The 16,676-nt window shown below is 45.4% G+C and overlaps 1 protein-coding gene across 1 annotated transcript; it reads left to right on the top strand.

Moving 5' to 3' along the window:
• The first annotated feature begins 4,228 nt into the window (after positions 1–4,228).
• Positions 4,229–15,400, top strand: Cckar (cholecystokinin A receptor). Its single transcript, XM_015481796.2, has 5 exons — positions 4,229–4,568; positions 5,221–5,472; positions 8,447–8,708; positions 11,023–11,150; positions 12,147–15,400. The coding sequence occupies exons 1-5, from the start codon at positions 4,457–4,459 to the stop codon at positions 12,680–12,682; spliced, it is 1,290 nt and encodes a 429-aa protein (XP_015337282.1). The 5' UTR covers positions 4,229–4,456; the 3' UTR covers positions 12,683–15,400.
• The last annotated feature ends 1,276 nt before the right edge of the window (positions 15,401–16,676 follow it).

Below are 16,676 nucleotides of genomic sequence, written 5' to 3'. Positions count from 1 at the left end.
GAGGTGGCCCCAGGCACCTGCCCTCCCTGGTGGCTGCAGCTTGGCTGGCACCCAGTGGGGAGCCAGAGGGGAGTCCCACCCAGCCACTTCCAGAAGGCTGAGATGGCTAGGGGAAGGGAAGGGGAGAAGGCTGTCAGGCTGCAGCCTGGAGGAGCTGCTCACGAGGAGCGAGGAGCGGTGAGGAATTCAGACATTGACGCCCTGAGCAACAGGCTGTGGGGAGACCGCTGAGAGGGAGGATGACGTTAAGAAATGTCATGCTGCCCCGTGAATCGGCTCTTACGCACCCTCAATGAGCCGCTAACCACCTCAGGCTCCTAGACTGAGCTCCTCTGGGAGGGACGTCACTCTAAGAACAAACCATGCCGGCCCTGAAATCTGCTTGTGTTTACGTAGACCTGTCTCTTTTTCTTAATCAAAGACATCGGCGTTGAGCATGAGATAATGTTACAATGAGTACAGAAGTACACCCGGGGCTCTGCAGGGTTGAAAAGGATCACTCCTTAAGAGGGAGAAGGGTGTGGGGAGCAGTGATTAATCTCATTTCTCCGGGAACCCATTGCCATTCCTCATTTTTCTTTCTTTCTAGACCAGTATTTGGTGAAAAAGAAAGGCCCTGTACCCACAGGGTTTGCAGGAGGCTGTGGGCTTATGCTCTGCCCAGGATCACAGGTCTCAGTGGGGGGGAGGAACCCAAACCGTTCTGACTCCCTTTCGCCCGTGTGCGTCAACTTGACCTGGAGCAGCGTCCCACCAGAGGACAGGGCACCAAGTGAGAAGGCACTGCTGTTTGCCGATCTGCTGATCGCACATCTCCCGTGGTGGACGGGCCTTCAGGAGGACAGGAACGTGTCTGCATAGCTGCAGATCCCTAGCACCTAGCGCAGCTCCCGCCACTGACAAGGCACTCAGTAGACGTCTGTTGAGGAGTGAAAGGGGGACTGACACCTGGGAACGCAGCAGCTTTTCCTGGAAAACTCTGGCCTTTGCCACGGGAGTCTCTTCTTTAGTGTAACGGTTAGATCACCCTGGCTCACCAGCCCAGAGCAAAACGACCAGGAGGAAGAGAACCAGAGCTGAATCCTAAAAGGGCACAAAAGGGCCTAGCTTCTCATTTATTCTCATCTCTCTCTCTCTCTCTCTCTCTCTCACACACACACACACACACACACACACACACACCACGCACACGTCTGCACGCACACAATACACCACACTAGTGTACTAGAGAGACAGACCATCCATCTGGCCAAGATAATAGGGCTAAAGACAGCATCCCTAAAATTATTTTTCCATTAATAATAACAATTAGGATCCAGCACTGTGTTCTGGGATTGTTTGCTGTGTACCACTTCGTTTACAGGTAGCATTATTTTATGTCTATTTTCTAGAAGAGCAAACTGAGACTTGGAAGGGTTAAGTGCTTTGTTCATGCTCCACAACTGGCCAGTGGTGAAGACCAGGCTTAGAGCCCCTCAGCCTGCTGCCTGCCCGCCCACTCTGCATGCTCCCAGGGAGCCTCCCCATGGGTCTTCAAATTGCCAGGATTACTGAATTAAAAGGCAGATTCCCAGAATCAAAATGGAGCAAATTATGTACTATGCATTTGTGAAAATGTCAAAATGAACCTCATAATTACATAAAACAAAAATGCACTAATAAAACATAAATTGGTTTAAAAGTCCCCAAATGCTGATTCCCAGGCCTTGGGGCTGAAGTTATCAGAATCTCTGGGAGGTAATTCTGGAAATCTCCACCTTGTGTGTGTGTGTGTGTGTGTGTGTTACCAGGGATTGAACCTAGAGCAGTTAACCACTGAGCCACCTCCTCAGTCCTTTTTATTTTTTATTTTGAGACAGGGTCTCCCTAAGTTGCCTAGTGCTTCACTAAGTTGCTGAGATTGGCTTTGAACCTGTGTAAGTCTCCAATTTTTTAACCACTAACCTACGTAGTTTGGATGTGCACTAAAACTTGTGAACCAGCACTCAGATATGCTGCATCCCCCTTGTGATAATACAGAATCTCTAGCACCCCACCCCCACTTCTTAACAACCAATGGACGTGGAAGATCAGATAAAGAATGAAGGGAAGGAGGGAGACGGAAGGAAGGAACTTGCCCCCAGTTAGTCTCCATTCTAGTTAGGGGGTGGGGGTGGGGGGCAGTCAGCTCTGCTCTTCTGGCTTTGGGACCGGCAGCTTCCCCAACTGCTCAGGGGCCCCTCTGTAGCCAGTGATGCCTGCCCAGGAAAAGCAGATTAAGCAGCCTGTACCAGCAACAGCAATGGGGTGACATCTAGCTGTATCCAGGACTCAAACCTGAGTGCTGTTCCCTACCCAGATCAGGACACTGCTGCTCAGGGTCAGCTCCCAGTGGGCAGGCCGCAGGGGAAAAGTCAACCAACAGACACATGACGGGAGGAGAAACAGAGAGCAGACCTCTAACTCTAAACGGGCCACAGGATGTTAGAATAATGGAGAAGTTTCCACGCTGCAGGAAGTGGCCTGAGGATGGGGCTTGCTGAGTCTCCCAGGGGATGTCCTCCGATGGTTCTCACCAGCAAAACAAGGGGCCACCCTGGATCTCAGTCTCCTCTTTGTAAAAAGAAAATAGCCATTATTATTGGAAGCCTATTAATACTGTCATCTATGATTCAGTGAAAGCTTTTTGTGCATCAGACACTGTCCTGAGTCAATCAGTCAATCTTCCTTACAAATATCTATGAAGTCATTTTGATCTCATTTGACACATGAAGAAGGCTAAGCCAGTGAGCTACCTTCAGGTAGCCCGTGAGGCTGAGATCTGATCCCACATCTGATCTGAGATCAAAGCTTGTCCTAATAACTACTCATTGCTTCACCAATGTCCCTCCCACTTATGGTTTTTAAGATTATTTGCCCCAAACAGCAGGTGTTCATGGTTTCAAAGGGAGGAGGTACCACTGTGTCTCCCCAGCCCCACATCCTCAGCCCTGGTGGGGAACTGCCAGTTCATCTGGCAGCAACTCGGCAGAGACCTCACATGTGAGTGCACAGGGGCCCCAGAGCTCTCTCTCAGTCTGACCAATAGATCAACTCTCAGCCTGACCAAGTATGGCTCAGAAAAGCAGATTCCTATGCTGTCATCCACTGCCCAAGTGTCTAGACTGAAGAGACCCTCTGTACAATGGGTGGCAAGGGGGTTTCAAGGGCTACAGGGCTTCCTGGAAGACCCAGACCCCTGAGCTGGTCCCCACTCTAACCTCCCCTCCTATCATCTGTTCTTCACTTATTCCTACTTCTATCTCTTCTTCAAGCAGGCCACTCTCATTCCCACCACACCATAGGGCCTTTGCACTGCCTGTGACCCCTACTTAAAAAAGGTTTATTCTTTCTACCTAGAAATAGCATTCCCCAGATCTTCATAAGCCTTCCTCCTCCTCCTTGTCACTTATATCTCAGATCATGATCCCCTTCTCAGGGAGGCCTTTCCTGACTGTCCATCTAAATTGGCACCCTGAATCCTTTCCTGCCCATTACCTCTCCCTGCTTAGCTTCCTTCATGGTGTTTAACACCATGTGAGACAATCTTACTCATTATGTGCTGATGTGCTAAGAAAGTGCCTTGCAAATGGTAGGCTCTCCGTGTGCATACGTGTGTGTGCGTGTGTGTGTATGTGTGTGTGTGTGTGTATGTGTGTGAGTGTGGTGTGTGTGCTGTGTGAATGGAAAAATGAATGAACGAAATCTTACTCACTTTGTGGTAGTCAGGATCCAGGAACCCGTATTCAAGTGTCCCCCTCCTTCTGGTTAACAAGGGCAGAGACCACAGAGACAGCACTGAGCTTGGTAACAACTGCACCACCACCCAGGAGCTGTGTCCACACACAGCTGGGCATTGTTCCAAAGATAAAAAGGCACTAATTGCTTTTCTATAGGGAGGTAGGAACACAGTCCCTCCATGTCCCTTCATCCTGAGGGTCTGCATTGTTGGATCTGTTACTATGTTAATTGGTCCTGCCTCACCCAGCCAGCGTGGGCTTCATCCTGCATGTTGGGGATGGTGACAGGTTCCTCTACAGAGAAGACAGGTACCAGAGTGGTGCCTGTGTGCACATCTGTGCAGGCGGAAGTGTGTGTGCGTGCGTGTGTATAAAGCGGCACATTCTGGGAAGGGTTAACTGGCAGCCAGGCTGCTCAGGGACCTCAGACTGGCCAGGCACGGGAGGGGTGGGCCTGGAAGGTGGAGCAGGCTGGGCTCACACCAGCTGCCTTTCCACCACAGGAGTGCAGATGCCTGCCCAGCCGGGGCGCAGAGCTCAAGCTGCCCTTAGGGATGGCTGAAGGAGGGCACACCTGGACACGGCTCCCTCCCTGCCCCTCCAGGCAGGGTGCACCGAGGAGGCTGTCAGGAGAGGAATGAGCCTGGAGTGAACGATCCACCGGCTCTCCGGCACTTGGAGAGCAGCAGCAGGCAAGGATGGACGTGGTCGACAGCCTTCTCGTGAATGGGAGCAATGTCGCTCCCCTCTGCGAACTGGGGCTCGACAACGGGACGCTGTTCTGCTTGGATCAGCCCCGGCGCTCCAAAGGTAGGTGCCAGAAGTGATTCTTTTAATTCAGAAAACTACTGAGTTCAGGGAGAAGTCAGCACAGGCAAGACTGATAAAGAAAATATAATAAAGTCATTGTGAGACAGAGTCATACGTGCCAAAGTCTGGCTAGAAGACCAAAAGCAGACGAAAGTCAAAAGAGTGGTATTGTGTGTCATGGGAGAGTTGGAGACGCGTGTGCAGGACAGGAAGGGGACAAAGGCAGCGTGAGGCAGAGCTGAGAGCAGCAAGAAAGGAGAACCAAGTGTAGAAGCCTGGACTTACAAGCCGGACAGAAAGGGCACTGTCACAATTCAGCAGCGGCCTTTTCTTGGGGAAACCCGGCGTGAAGAAGCAATTAAAGCAAAATAATGGTCAGTGTCTAGGAGAGAAAGCCATCACGATTCAGAAGTGTTGTCCTTAAGAAAAAGGGTTTCCCGGGGCAGCTCTTTTAACAAACCAACCTTTTAGAAGCAACTGAATCACACGGTGCTTTTCTCAGTTTGTTTCTGCAAAAATGATGGATGTCAGTTCGGGACTATTTGGGTTTGAAGATGCCCACCCCTGGGGGCACAGGTTGGCAGGAAGGAGCCATCCGCTGGTGTGCTGAGGTTTTAACATTCTGCTCCCATCACCTCATCCCTCCCGGCAGAGTGGCAGCCGGCAGTACAGATTTTCCTGTACTCCTTGATATTCCTGCTGAGCGTGCTGGGGAACACGCTGGTCATCACCGTGCTGATCCGGAACAAGAGGATGAGGACCGTCACCAACATCTTCCTGCTGTCCCTGGCTGTCAGCGACCTCATGCTCTGCCTCTTCTGCATGCCCTTCAACCTCATCCCCAACCTGCTCAAGGATTTCATCTTCGGGAGTGCTGTCTGCAAGACCACCACCTACTTCATGGGTGAGTTGCTGCAGGTGACTATTTCTAGAGTTCTCCCCAGACCCCTGCTCAGCCCAGAGCTTCCCAAGCCCAGGTAGCCAGGGCAGGGGAGCCTTGTTGAGTTTGAAAACACAGAGCAGGTGGCTGTGTCCGGCTGTGCACAAGGACAAGGACGCTGGCAATGGCTAAATGGTAGGACAGTCCTCGCACATCTCCAGAAGTTGGTTCCTTGTCGTGTGTCAGAAGTTGATGTGGAAACACAGAAGGGGTTGTTGTTTCTGTTCTGTCTTCAAGTTTCTGTTCTGTCTGTGCCTTTCTGGATGCCATTCATCGTATTCTGATCTCTTCCCAACTTGAACTTGGGTCAGGGCTTCGAGGGATGGTAAGGGTCATGGAGGAGGGTTCTCTGAGGTTGGGCCTCTTATTTTCTTAGGGAACGAGGTTATTTTGAGCCAGTTTTATCACAGGTCAAGTTTTTCTCTCAGGATTCACTTCCCAGACTGTTCCCCCTCATAGGGCTAGGACCTGCTCAGGCAGAGAGAGAGTCTCTGTCCCTGAAGAGGAGTAGAATGTGTTCTGGGGGCAGTGGTCAATGAAATGACCCTGACTGGCTAGGATAGTGCAGCTCTCTGCTAATGCAAATCAAAATTAAAATGACGATTATTGAACAAATCTCAAGAGCTACTATCTTGTGGGTGCTTTTAATGCATCCGATGTTGTGCTAATTGCTTTTATTTCCATGGTCCTATTTTATCTTCCAACTACCCTACGGAGTAAATACAGTTATTCTTCCCTTTCTCATCAGGAAGGAACAGAGCATAGAGAGTCAAAAATGTGCCTGAGGACACACGGGCGCTAAGTGACATAGCAGGGATTTGACCCAGGTTAGCGGCCACCACAGTGTGAGCACACAGCATTAGTTTGTCAACTTCTGTAGTTCTCCTGAAGCTGAAAAAAAAGAAAGAAAGAATGTGTTTCTTGGTTCCCTGTGTCTGCCAGATTGCCTTGTCCCTTGCCTGTTGTGCAAACTCATTGAGAGAAAGGGAGAAATGGAAATGAGAGGGGATTTGTTTTTAGTTCTGACCCAAATCTTATAAAATATACAGCACTGAGCTGGTGAGGGCAGTCCTCAATGACTGGAAAGCTTTAAAAGCCTTTATTTTTCCCAACTGAGGAAGCGGGATTCAGTACAGACAAAATGAAGATGAATTGCTGAGCCTCGTGCCAGGGACAAGTAACCAAGAACACGTCAGCCGAGTCCAAGGCCGACTCTGAACTTATCATTTAGAAAAGGACTTACAAATGACAAGGATCACTGTTAAGCAGTGAAGCGCTAACAATAACGAACATTTCAGAGTGCTTTACATTTGCAAGTCCTGTCCACGTACACCGTAGGGTCCTTCTGTTTGAGAACCTTCCTCAGAGTGCATGAAAGATCGAAAGGGAGCCCTTGCTTTCATGGTTGCACAACGTTATGAGCACCAGGAAAGGGTTTGTCTTTAAATGGTTAACTTTGTGCTATGTGAATTTCACTTGGCTTCTAATAAGAAAACTTTTAAATTTTTAAAAATTACAGTAGGAAAAAAAAAGAAAAATTAAATAACCAAAATAGGAAATCAAGACAATTCAGAAAGTATTTGGAATGTCATATGACTTTGTTAGATTTTTAATTTCAGCGATTTAGAGTCTTCTGTCAAATTTGTGGTCTCCTCAATATCAACAATGAATACTCATTAAACTACTAATTTGTAGCAAAAAGAAAGAAAGAAAAGAGTGCTTGCCCGACAGTGTGAAAGTGGGTTTTACAGTTACCCAGTGTAACCCATTACACAAGCTGATAGAGTTTGGGGCTGTCCTGTCCACTTTCATGTTGTTCTGTAGGGTGACAATGGTTTGGGGATTGATAGAACTTCTTTAAGACTCTAAGGACAGCTAGGCTAGGCTCCCTAGAAAAAAGAATTTTTGTACATAGCTAAAGATAATTAATTTATATCCATACACATGGTAAGTTGCCAGGTTAAGAACCTCTGTTCCTAATTCTTCATTAATTCTGAGATTTAAGAAATCATAGTGGGCTTGAAGGCCTAGCTCAGTGGTAGAGCACTTGTTTAGCATATCCAAGACCCTAGATTATCCCCAGCACCAAAAAGAAAAAAAAATCATAGTAAGAGGAAATGATAAGAGTTGACAGAAGTCATAGCTGAAGGGGTTCAAGGGTAATTTAAAGACATTATAATAAACATATATACATAATATAAAAATTATGGGAAATTAAGTTTTTTGACTATGACCAAGAACATGTTTTGAAGTGAGATGTATTTCCCACTATAATGGTGATGTACACTTAATAAAATACAGAAAAACAAAAGAACAAAAAGGAAAACCCTAGTTCTCTCATCTGTAGAAATCTTTAATTGTACTATAGAACATTTCTCTTGCATTTTTTTACTGAATATTTTTTTTCAACAAACTACATTTTAAAATGTAGGATGTTTCAGTCTTAAAAATAACAAGTACTAGAGCCTTCAAAAAATTAATGCTTCTAGCTCAAATCCCAGTGACCTTTTGGGTCAGAGCCCTGAGAGTCTTGGGTTTTTAAGGTTAATTTAACCAAACAGATCATGTGTAAAATCAGAGCTTTTCTTTAGGTTTCTGTGTAGGGGGGCGCCATATTTTTATCCCCCTGTTATTAATTAATGAGCACCCTCAGCCTAGGCAAGAGTTCAATTGCAATCAAAGCTCAATAAACTTATCTCAGCATTGGCAGGGAGATGTATTTGCAAATACATTTTGTTAACTGCCTTAAATCCTTTCAGAACAAAGCTGGGAATAGATCATCTTTCTGAAATATGCATGCACAGTATTTCTTTACCCCTGGAGCATTCTCCTTTGAGATTAGACCTGTGCAGATCAGATATGCTTTATGCTTTAGCTAAAGTGCAAATAAACTTTGGATTTCAGTGCCAACATAATCAGCTTCTTTCTTCCTTCCCAGGCACCTCTGTGAGTGTTTCCACCTTTAATCTGGTGGCCATATCTCTGGAGAGATATGGTGCAATTTGTAGGCCCTTACAGTCCCGCGTTTGGCAGACGAAATCCCACGCTCTGAAGGTGATTGCTGCTACCTGGTGCCTCTCCTTTACCATCATGACTCCGTACCCCATTTATAGCAACTTGGTGCCTTTTACCAAAAATAACAACCAGACCGCAAATATGTGCCGCTTCCTACTGCCAAATGATGTTATGCAGCAGTCCTGGTAAGAAGGCACTGTGTTTATTTTTTTTAAATATAACTTGATACATCTGCAGCATGAAAATCTGGAATGCCTTGGCCAGAATACTTGGGGGATCAGGGTCCTGGAGACTTTTTGAGTTGCTAACCCCTAATGAGGCATTCTAACCTCATCCTAGAGTAAGAGTAAGCAAACGCACAGCTGGAAAGCTCTTTTTAAAATGCCATATGTAGATTGCTTCAATCTATTACTATTGAAACCCTATAGGGTAGATAATATCATTGTGCCCATTTTACAGATGAGGGAACAGAGTCCTGGAAAGGTCAAGTGGCCCAAACTCATAAACCAAACTCACATGGAGCAGAGCCTCTAAGCTTATCGACTCTGCAGTATGCTTGCAAAAGGTCCAGTGGAGGTTTAAGCCAGGTGACTCAGAAAGCTACAATTTTCTAAAGAACTGAAGATAGAACAGAGAGTGACTCCCAGATCCCGCGTGGCTATTAGAGCTGCATTGTGATGCTTGCTCAGAACACTTGACCAGAGAAAGGCGAGATTCTAATACCTGTTCCTTGGCTTACTAGCTGGGTAACTCTGGGAAAGTTCACACAATTCCCTAGGCCTCAGGGTCTTCATCTCTGCAAGGGATTAATACAATAAATCTACCGTATTGGGTGGCTCTAAAGGCTCCAGTAAGAACATGAGTAGAAAAATGTCTTTATAAAGAGGCGATACAAATACAGAGCATCATGTTTACTAATTCCAAGCATGTTTTAGAAGCCAGAAGCAGGCATTCAGAAACAGAGGCTCAAGACGGAGATCATCTCTGCTTTCTCTGCCTTCCTCTTTTCATTTTAACTGAGTAGCACACGCACACACACAAAGAATTATGCTACATGGGCTGAGGTTGTGCTCAGAGGTAGAGTGCTCGCCTAGCATGTGTGAGGCACTGGGCTCCATCCTCAGCACCACATAAAAATAAAAAAGATATTGTGTCCACCTATAATTTAAAAAAAAAGAATTATGTTACAAAGGAGAGGGATATCTCTAAGACCTGAAAAGGAATCTTATCAACATGTCCAGTTGTGATGAGAAACGGCCCAGCCGCGGTCAGCCTCTGACAATTTGATGGCCTAATTTTGCAGCCTTACACTTGCCAGGTTGCAGAAGTGATTTAGGGGACGGACTCATAGAGAGGAGGCCGCGGTGCCTCGGGAAACAAATGTGTTTAGAGGAAGCAGAGTTCTACCCAGCCAGGCACTCTACCAAGCATGCCACCGTGGAGAATAAACACCCAAGGAAATCTTTGAGCTGCTGGGGGGTCAGAAAGAGACAGGATGCCATATTTCATAAAACAAAAAGGAGATTTTCTATCACCCCTGTGTAGGCATTTGATTATTCTCTTGCTATAAAGTCAACAAACTGTATATTGTGATGCTTATGAGTAGTAACTCCAAAGTTGTATTGCTTGGGTTCAAATTTCAACTCTGTCACTAGCTGCGTGACTTTAGACATGTTATTTAGGTCTCAATTTCCTCTTCTCTGAAATAGGAATTAGAATAATAGTGTCTACTTCAAAGGTTATTATGGGAGTTAAATGTACTATTTTATGTAAAATGCTTAACCTGGTGTTTAGCACATATTACAAATCATCAAAGAATGTAATCTCTATTATTATGATTATTATTTTTGGTGACATATATAATGTATAAATCACATATTCTCATTTTTAAGCTACTATTATTTTTTAAATGTATTTTTAATTTATTCTTTTTAGATATACATGCCTATAGGATGTATTTTGACATATCATACATACATGGAGTATAACTTCCCATTCTTGTGGTTGTACATAATGTGATATTCATGTATGAACATAGGAAAGTAATGTCCGATCCATTCTACTCTCTTTCCTATTCCCATCCCCTTCCCTGTTATTGTCTTATTTTTTTTAAGACAGGGTCTCCCTAGGTCACTTAGGCTGTCCTCAAGCTTCTCTACCCTCTGTCCCAGACACCTGACATCTGGGGTCACATGCATACATCACCAAGCCCAGATTTTTATTATTTTCTAACATGTAAACTTGTTCCGGGCACAAAGTCATGCCAACCTTTTTCAATTTGACTCGTCCTTCACAAGACGTTCCATCTAAAAAGAGAAAAGACGAAAACAACTTCTAATGACGGAACCTCCAGACATGGAATTTTCAAGGGTATTAAAGACTAGTAATGAATGTGTCTGCTCAGACCAGCTCAAATAAAGATGCCCCCAGATCATCCCTTCCCATTTGAGTCTGAAGGTCCAGAGTTGCTGGTAATTGGATTTCTTTCAATTTTATTAGGCACACGTTCCTGCTGCTCATCCTCTTTCTTATTCCTGGAATTGTGATGATGGTGGCATACGGATTAATCTCTTTGGAACTCTATCAAGGAATAAAATTTGATGCTAGCCAGAAGAAATCTGCTAAAGGTAAATATCTTCTAACTGTCTGTTTACGTCAAAAGAGCATGAAAGCGTGTTGTCTTGACTTGAGAGGACACACCAGACCGTTCACAGAGTATACTGAAGTCTTTGAAGACAATTCTTATGAAACTCTGTGTCATAGGCCCAGGATTGGTTCCCACCCTCTATTTCTTCATCTATAAGATGGGTAAATAATTCCTTTCAAAAGGGCACCAAGAGGAATAAAAAGAGATAATACACATATCACCCAATTATCAGCAGAGAGCCACACGTCCCAGACCTTTCGTCCCCCTGTATTCAAGTGGACACCCTGCAATAACCAAAGCTAATTATAATCCTGGCCTGTGTTTGGGTCTCTCCAAAGGCCTCAGAAGAGATCTGACCCACACTCCACAAGCCCCATCCTCTCTCCCCCCTCTCATGCTCACTCTGCAGTGACCACAAAGCCTGACCCTTTCCCCCACTCACTAAAATTGTACCAACACCTGTATTGACATAGCCTCTTCCTTTTCACTCCACCTCCTCACTTAGCTTTTTACTATGTAGATAACTTAGTCTCTCTGACTTCTGTGGGTTTCCTTGACTCTTTCTCACTATCTAGATTCCTCACAATAAAAACTCTCTGAAACTTAGCAAGCAAGCAGGAGCTTCCCCTGGGGACCAGGAAAGACAGGAAAATTATCTAATAATTTTTATCCTTATACTATTTTGTCCCAGGTATTATTATACATTGTGTCATTCACATATATTATTAAAATCACATTACATTTTATTTGTACACACACACACACACACACACACTAGTTTTAAGTGGCTTTTCATTCCAAGGAGAGAACTAGTACAGATCAATTCTTACCCAAGGTCAGTGTAGGTCAAGGTGGCCTGTCTAATTCTCCAGTTCAGGTTTGTCTTGGCCTCCCAGATGGAGGGAGGCTGAGGCTCCATGCCCTCTGTCTGGCATGACCCTTCCTGAGCAATAAGTGATGTCCCTTGCCCTCCCAGAGAGGAAACCGAGCACGGGCAGTGGCAGCCGATTCGAGGACAGCGACGGCTGCTACCTGCAGAAGTCCGGGTCCCCGAGGAGGCTGGAGCTCCAGCAGCTGTCCACCCGCAGCGGCAGCGGCAGGCTCCACCGCGTCCGGAGCAGCAGCTCGGCCGCCAACCTGATGGCCAAGAAGCGGGTCATCCGCATGCTCATGGTCATCGTGGTCCTCTTCTTCCTGTGCTGGATGCCCATCTTCAGCGCCAACGCCTGGCGGGCCTATGACACCACCTCTGCCGAGCGCCACCTCTCAGGGACCCCCATCTCCTTCATCCTCCTGCTGTCCTACACCTCCTCCTGTGTGAACCCCATCATCTACTGCTTCATGAACAAACGGTTCCGCCTCGGCTTCATGGCCACCTTTCCCTGCTGCCCCAACCCGGGGCCCCCGGGGGCGAGAGGAGAGGTGGGAGAGGAGGAGGAAGGCAGGACCTCGGGGGCGTCCCTGTCCAGGTACTCCTACAGCCACATGAGCGCCTCTGCTGCACCCAGGTGAGCGGCCTGCCCTCCACTGCGCTGGGAGGAGGGGGCCAGGGAGCGGGAGGAGGAGGGAAGTGCAGCAGGCAGGCCCCATGTCCTATGGAAGCGCTTCCCTGGCTGCTTTTCATCCTTCCTCCAGTTCCAGAAGGAGATGCACTGGCGGGGGAGGGGGGCCCTGACTTGGTTTCCAGTTAGGTCAAGGCAAGACATTCCCAGTAACATTCACCATCAGAAAGCCTCAGCAAGCTGGTGGGAGTCCCCCAGGTTCAGGCTGCAAATGTAATTACCAAGCACCTGTTCAAAGTGGAGATTCAGACCCTGCTGAGCTTCAGAAGGTTCTGGAACACCCAAGGTGGGTTCTTGCTTCTGGTAGTGATACTTCTATTCTCTGTTTCTTCTGCTACTGAAGAGTGGTTTAAGCTCCTTGCCCCCAGGGAGTACCCTGGGCTTTCACTACATACAGTAACCTCCACCAAAAGAAGCAAAGCAGACCTCCTCTGACCATTTTTGTAGGAAGAGAACAATATGATTTTTTTTTCATCTTGAAGTTACTCAGGAAAGAGGCCCATGTTGTCATCAGACAAGCAAAAAGAATGTTTTCTGAAACACAGAATTTAGAGCTCATGTTTCCACAAAGAGAAGAGAGTACAAGGAAATAGCCAGATGGAATGTGATCTTACCATACAGAATGTTGAGCAGCAGAAGGTGCATAGGATGTTTTTGCTACTTTCGTGATATAGATTGCTTAACTTCTCCTTTATGTGGTAATTTAACATCATAATTTCTTTGCCTTCACTAATTTTTCATATTCATCTATACTTCCTCTTCCAGAAGGACTTTCCAGGTACTGGAGAATTGTAAGGCCAAGGGTAAAAATGTCTATAGTCAAGCCCCCAAAGCAGACTCATCATAATTGGAGGTAGTCAGCAAACAGCTTTTGAATGCCAACACTGTCTATGTTTCTAAATGCAACTTGCTAATAACCTGTTAATTGTATGTGTGTATATACATTGGACATATAATCATGGTCTTTACATATAAGGAAACTCTTTGTTGTTTAAAAATAGAATTATTAATGGATGTTGGAATTCAGCTAGTACTAATCATTTTATTATCCTTCATGTGAACTTGTTCCTGGCAAAGTTAATGTTGAAACCTCTCTTCTCTAAGAAATATCAATTTAAAACAAGATGTGCATTACACACTCAGATACCAAGAAGTGCATTTCTAGAATAGTATGTACCAGTCTAGTCTACCAGCACTGCTTTGTTTTTCTTTTAAGAGTAACCTTGTCCTCTTTGTTTAGATAAATTAATATGGACATATTTAAAAAAAATGCAGACCACTTTGACAGAAGCATGCTTGCATGCTAGCATGGGAAGTAAACAAGTACACAAATTTTAAAAAAGGAAGTCCCCAGCTTCACGCCTCCAAGTATCTGAGAAGAAGTGAGCTTGTCTTTTGCTTCTTCTTTCAGGGGCCATAACCAAACACTGATCCAGGCCTGATGCTCTGGGTGGTATAGGGTGAGGGATTTCTATTGTCAAAAAAAAAGGTGGAAGGGGAACAGAAGAGCGTGACAAGAAGTGATGGGTAAAGGACATTGTAGAATTTGCAAAATGTGAGCACTGCTTTTGCTTAATAGCCGGTAATCTACATGAGGGTTTTTAAGCTACAGCATTCCTTCCTCTGACCACAGTCTTAAAGATTTCAAGTAAAAGTTCAATCAACTAAAATGTACACTGCTAAAATAGTAATGATAAAAGGCCTAAAAAATAAAAATAGCTCCAATATTTGAGTATGTCCTACACTAGCTACAATTTTCCTGTGAGAAGAATAAGTCTTCTCCTCTGGCAGTAATTAGCATATAAATGAAGATAAATTAGTAATCCCCCACTATTGGAAACCTCTGGAAGTTCCAAAGATATGTTATCCTGAAAATAAAGTTCCCAGATTTAGCTAATAAAAATACAGATGCACAGCTAAATTCTAATAGATAAGCAATCAGTAGTTCTTAGCATGAGTATGTTCCATGCACTAAAATACATCTTGCATTTTATATAGCAACGCTACCCTGAAAACTTTGAAAAAGCATGTAAAAATATATATATATAAGATTCCCAACATAAATTAATTTATTGGTAGGTCTTTCGCTTAAGGGAAGCTTTTTTGTACAAAGAGGGAAAAAAGCTATTAACTTTCAGAATCTGATCTTTGGAAAGGTTTGTTTTGCTGATTAAAACTTTTTTAATATAATGCTTCTCTCATACTTTGCTTACTGCCTCTATTCCAAGCTAAAGTAGTTTACTAATTTGACTTTAAACTGAATCGGCCAATAGAGTTAAGAAAACAAGTACATCAATTTTATGGTATTTTTCCAGTGTCTTTGGTACTTTCCTTCATCACCGGAGTGGTGAGTTAGAGCACTGGAATGGAGAGTTGTGTCTCTGCTCTTTAATTAAATTGTGTGTCTCAGTGACTTCTTGTGCTCCAGTCACCGTGGTAACCTCTCCTAACATACTTTTGGGGGTAAAAAGAGCAGTGCCTGGATTTCCAGAGCTTGGTTACACATGTCCCTGTATGCTTAATAGTGTCTGCTCCGTTCAAGCAAAATGTGATCCCCATGAAATGAGTGATGAGTTGAGCCTCCGTTGTACTTCCCTCCTGTGTTTTGCCAGTAAATGCATACAGTAAGTGTTCAATAAATGTAGTGACTACTGTCACTCCTCCTGTGCTTTGGGTGGCCTCTCTTTCTGTCTGCAGGTGTGGGGAAGACTCATTTGTGGGGGTGGGAGGAGCAGAATTTCTACTAGACTTTTCCCAGTCCATCTGCATCTCACCCAAGATCCTGAAGTGGGACAGTGGGTGGGACCTTTCCCTCCCTCTTCCCATAGCCTTGGCTGTGACCTCTCTCTCCTCGGTGGTGTGTGTGTGTGTAGGTAAAGGGTGAATGTAATCCATGATGTTACTAAAGGGAGGTGTCGTTGCTGTTGATGGGGTAACAAGGGCTGGGAGCTCCTGGTTGGTAGAGTCCTTAGCTCTGATATCCCTGATCTCATTGCCTTTGAATGAGTAAACAGACAGACATTTCTACTTCATGCTCAAGAACCCAGCTCCCCCCTAGCCCACTACAGACTCTCAACAAATGCTTCAAGAATAGAGGATGAGTGAGTGAGTGAATGAATGAAAGAAACTGAATAGATTGTTCTCCGTGCAGGCCCTTCTCAGGCAGGGCACATGGGCAGGGCACACCTTCCCAGCCAGGGCTTCCTGGGCAGTGGCAGTGAAGCTTGATTAGGTGAAGCTGAGCAGGAAGTGGTATTCTCTTTCCTCCCAACCACACAGTATGTGACATCCAGCACATCTTGCTTGCTAGATTGATGACCCTAAAAACCACTTCTGTGGGTAAAGAGGTAAAGTCCAGAGATCTGTTTCCCAATCTCAGTGACTGTCACTAACCGGCTGTATGATGACAGGCCAAGTCACATCCCCTGCCTGGGGACCTGTCTCCTCCTGTGCATATTGAGGGAGGAGGGGTTGTGGCTTCATATCTGATGCTGTATGACTTGGAGGGGCAGAGTTTGCTGTCCTTTATTGTTCCCCACCCACCCCTTTAATTTCGCTGGCTTTGTATTGGCTTAGAGATTAGAGCAGGTCCTTGACACCCAAGCTTACAAACGCCTCCAAGGAAGACTGTCAGGGAGAGGGGCCAAGTCCCAGAAAGGAGTCTCCAAACTCCCAGCTCTTCTAGTTCACAGCTTCCCAGAGCGACTGGTGGAGGCTGATCCCTGAACACCAGCCCCATTGCAGCTGAAATATGGACACAAAAATCCACTCCCCTAATAAATTTGGCCTAGGAAGGACAGGGACACCAACATTTATTGAGCCCTGGTCCATATAGGCAAGTCTCTGTGACAAAGGTGACAGCAATGAATGAATGTTACATGTGGATTCTTATTTAATTATGCCAACAACACATACAAGGTACCATTTTCCACATCTCACAAGTG

Source organism: Marmota marmota, unplaced genomic scaffold (genome assembly GCF_001458135.2).
Source record: "Marmota marmota marmota unplaced genomic scaffold, marMar, whole genome shotgun sequence".
Taxonomy (NCBI): Eukaryota; Metazoa; Chordata; class Mammalia; order Rodentia; family Sciuridae; genus Marmota; species Marmota marmota.
Note: the sequence above shows the minus strand (reverse complement) of the source record. Positions and strands in the feature narration are given on the sequence as shown.

Excerpts from the sequence above, each read along its gene's own strand:
- Cckar (XM_015481796.2), top strand. The coding sequence starts at position 4,457 with ATGGACGTGGTCGACAGCCTTCTCGTGAATGGGAGCAATGTCGCTCCC. Across the intron at positions 4,569-5,220 it reads TCAGCCCCGGCGCTCCAAAG|AGTGGCAGCCGGCAGTACAG; the intron begins GTAGGTGCCAGA and ends CCCTCCCGGCAG. Across the intron at positions 8,709-11,022 it reads GATGTTATGCAGCAGTCCTG|GCACACGTTCCTGCTGCTCA; the intron begins GTAAGAAGGCAC and ends CAATTTTATTAG.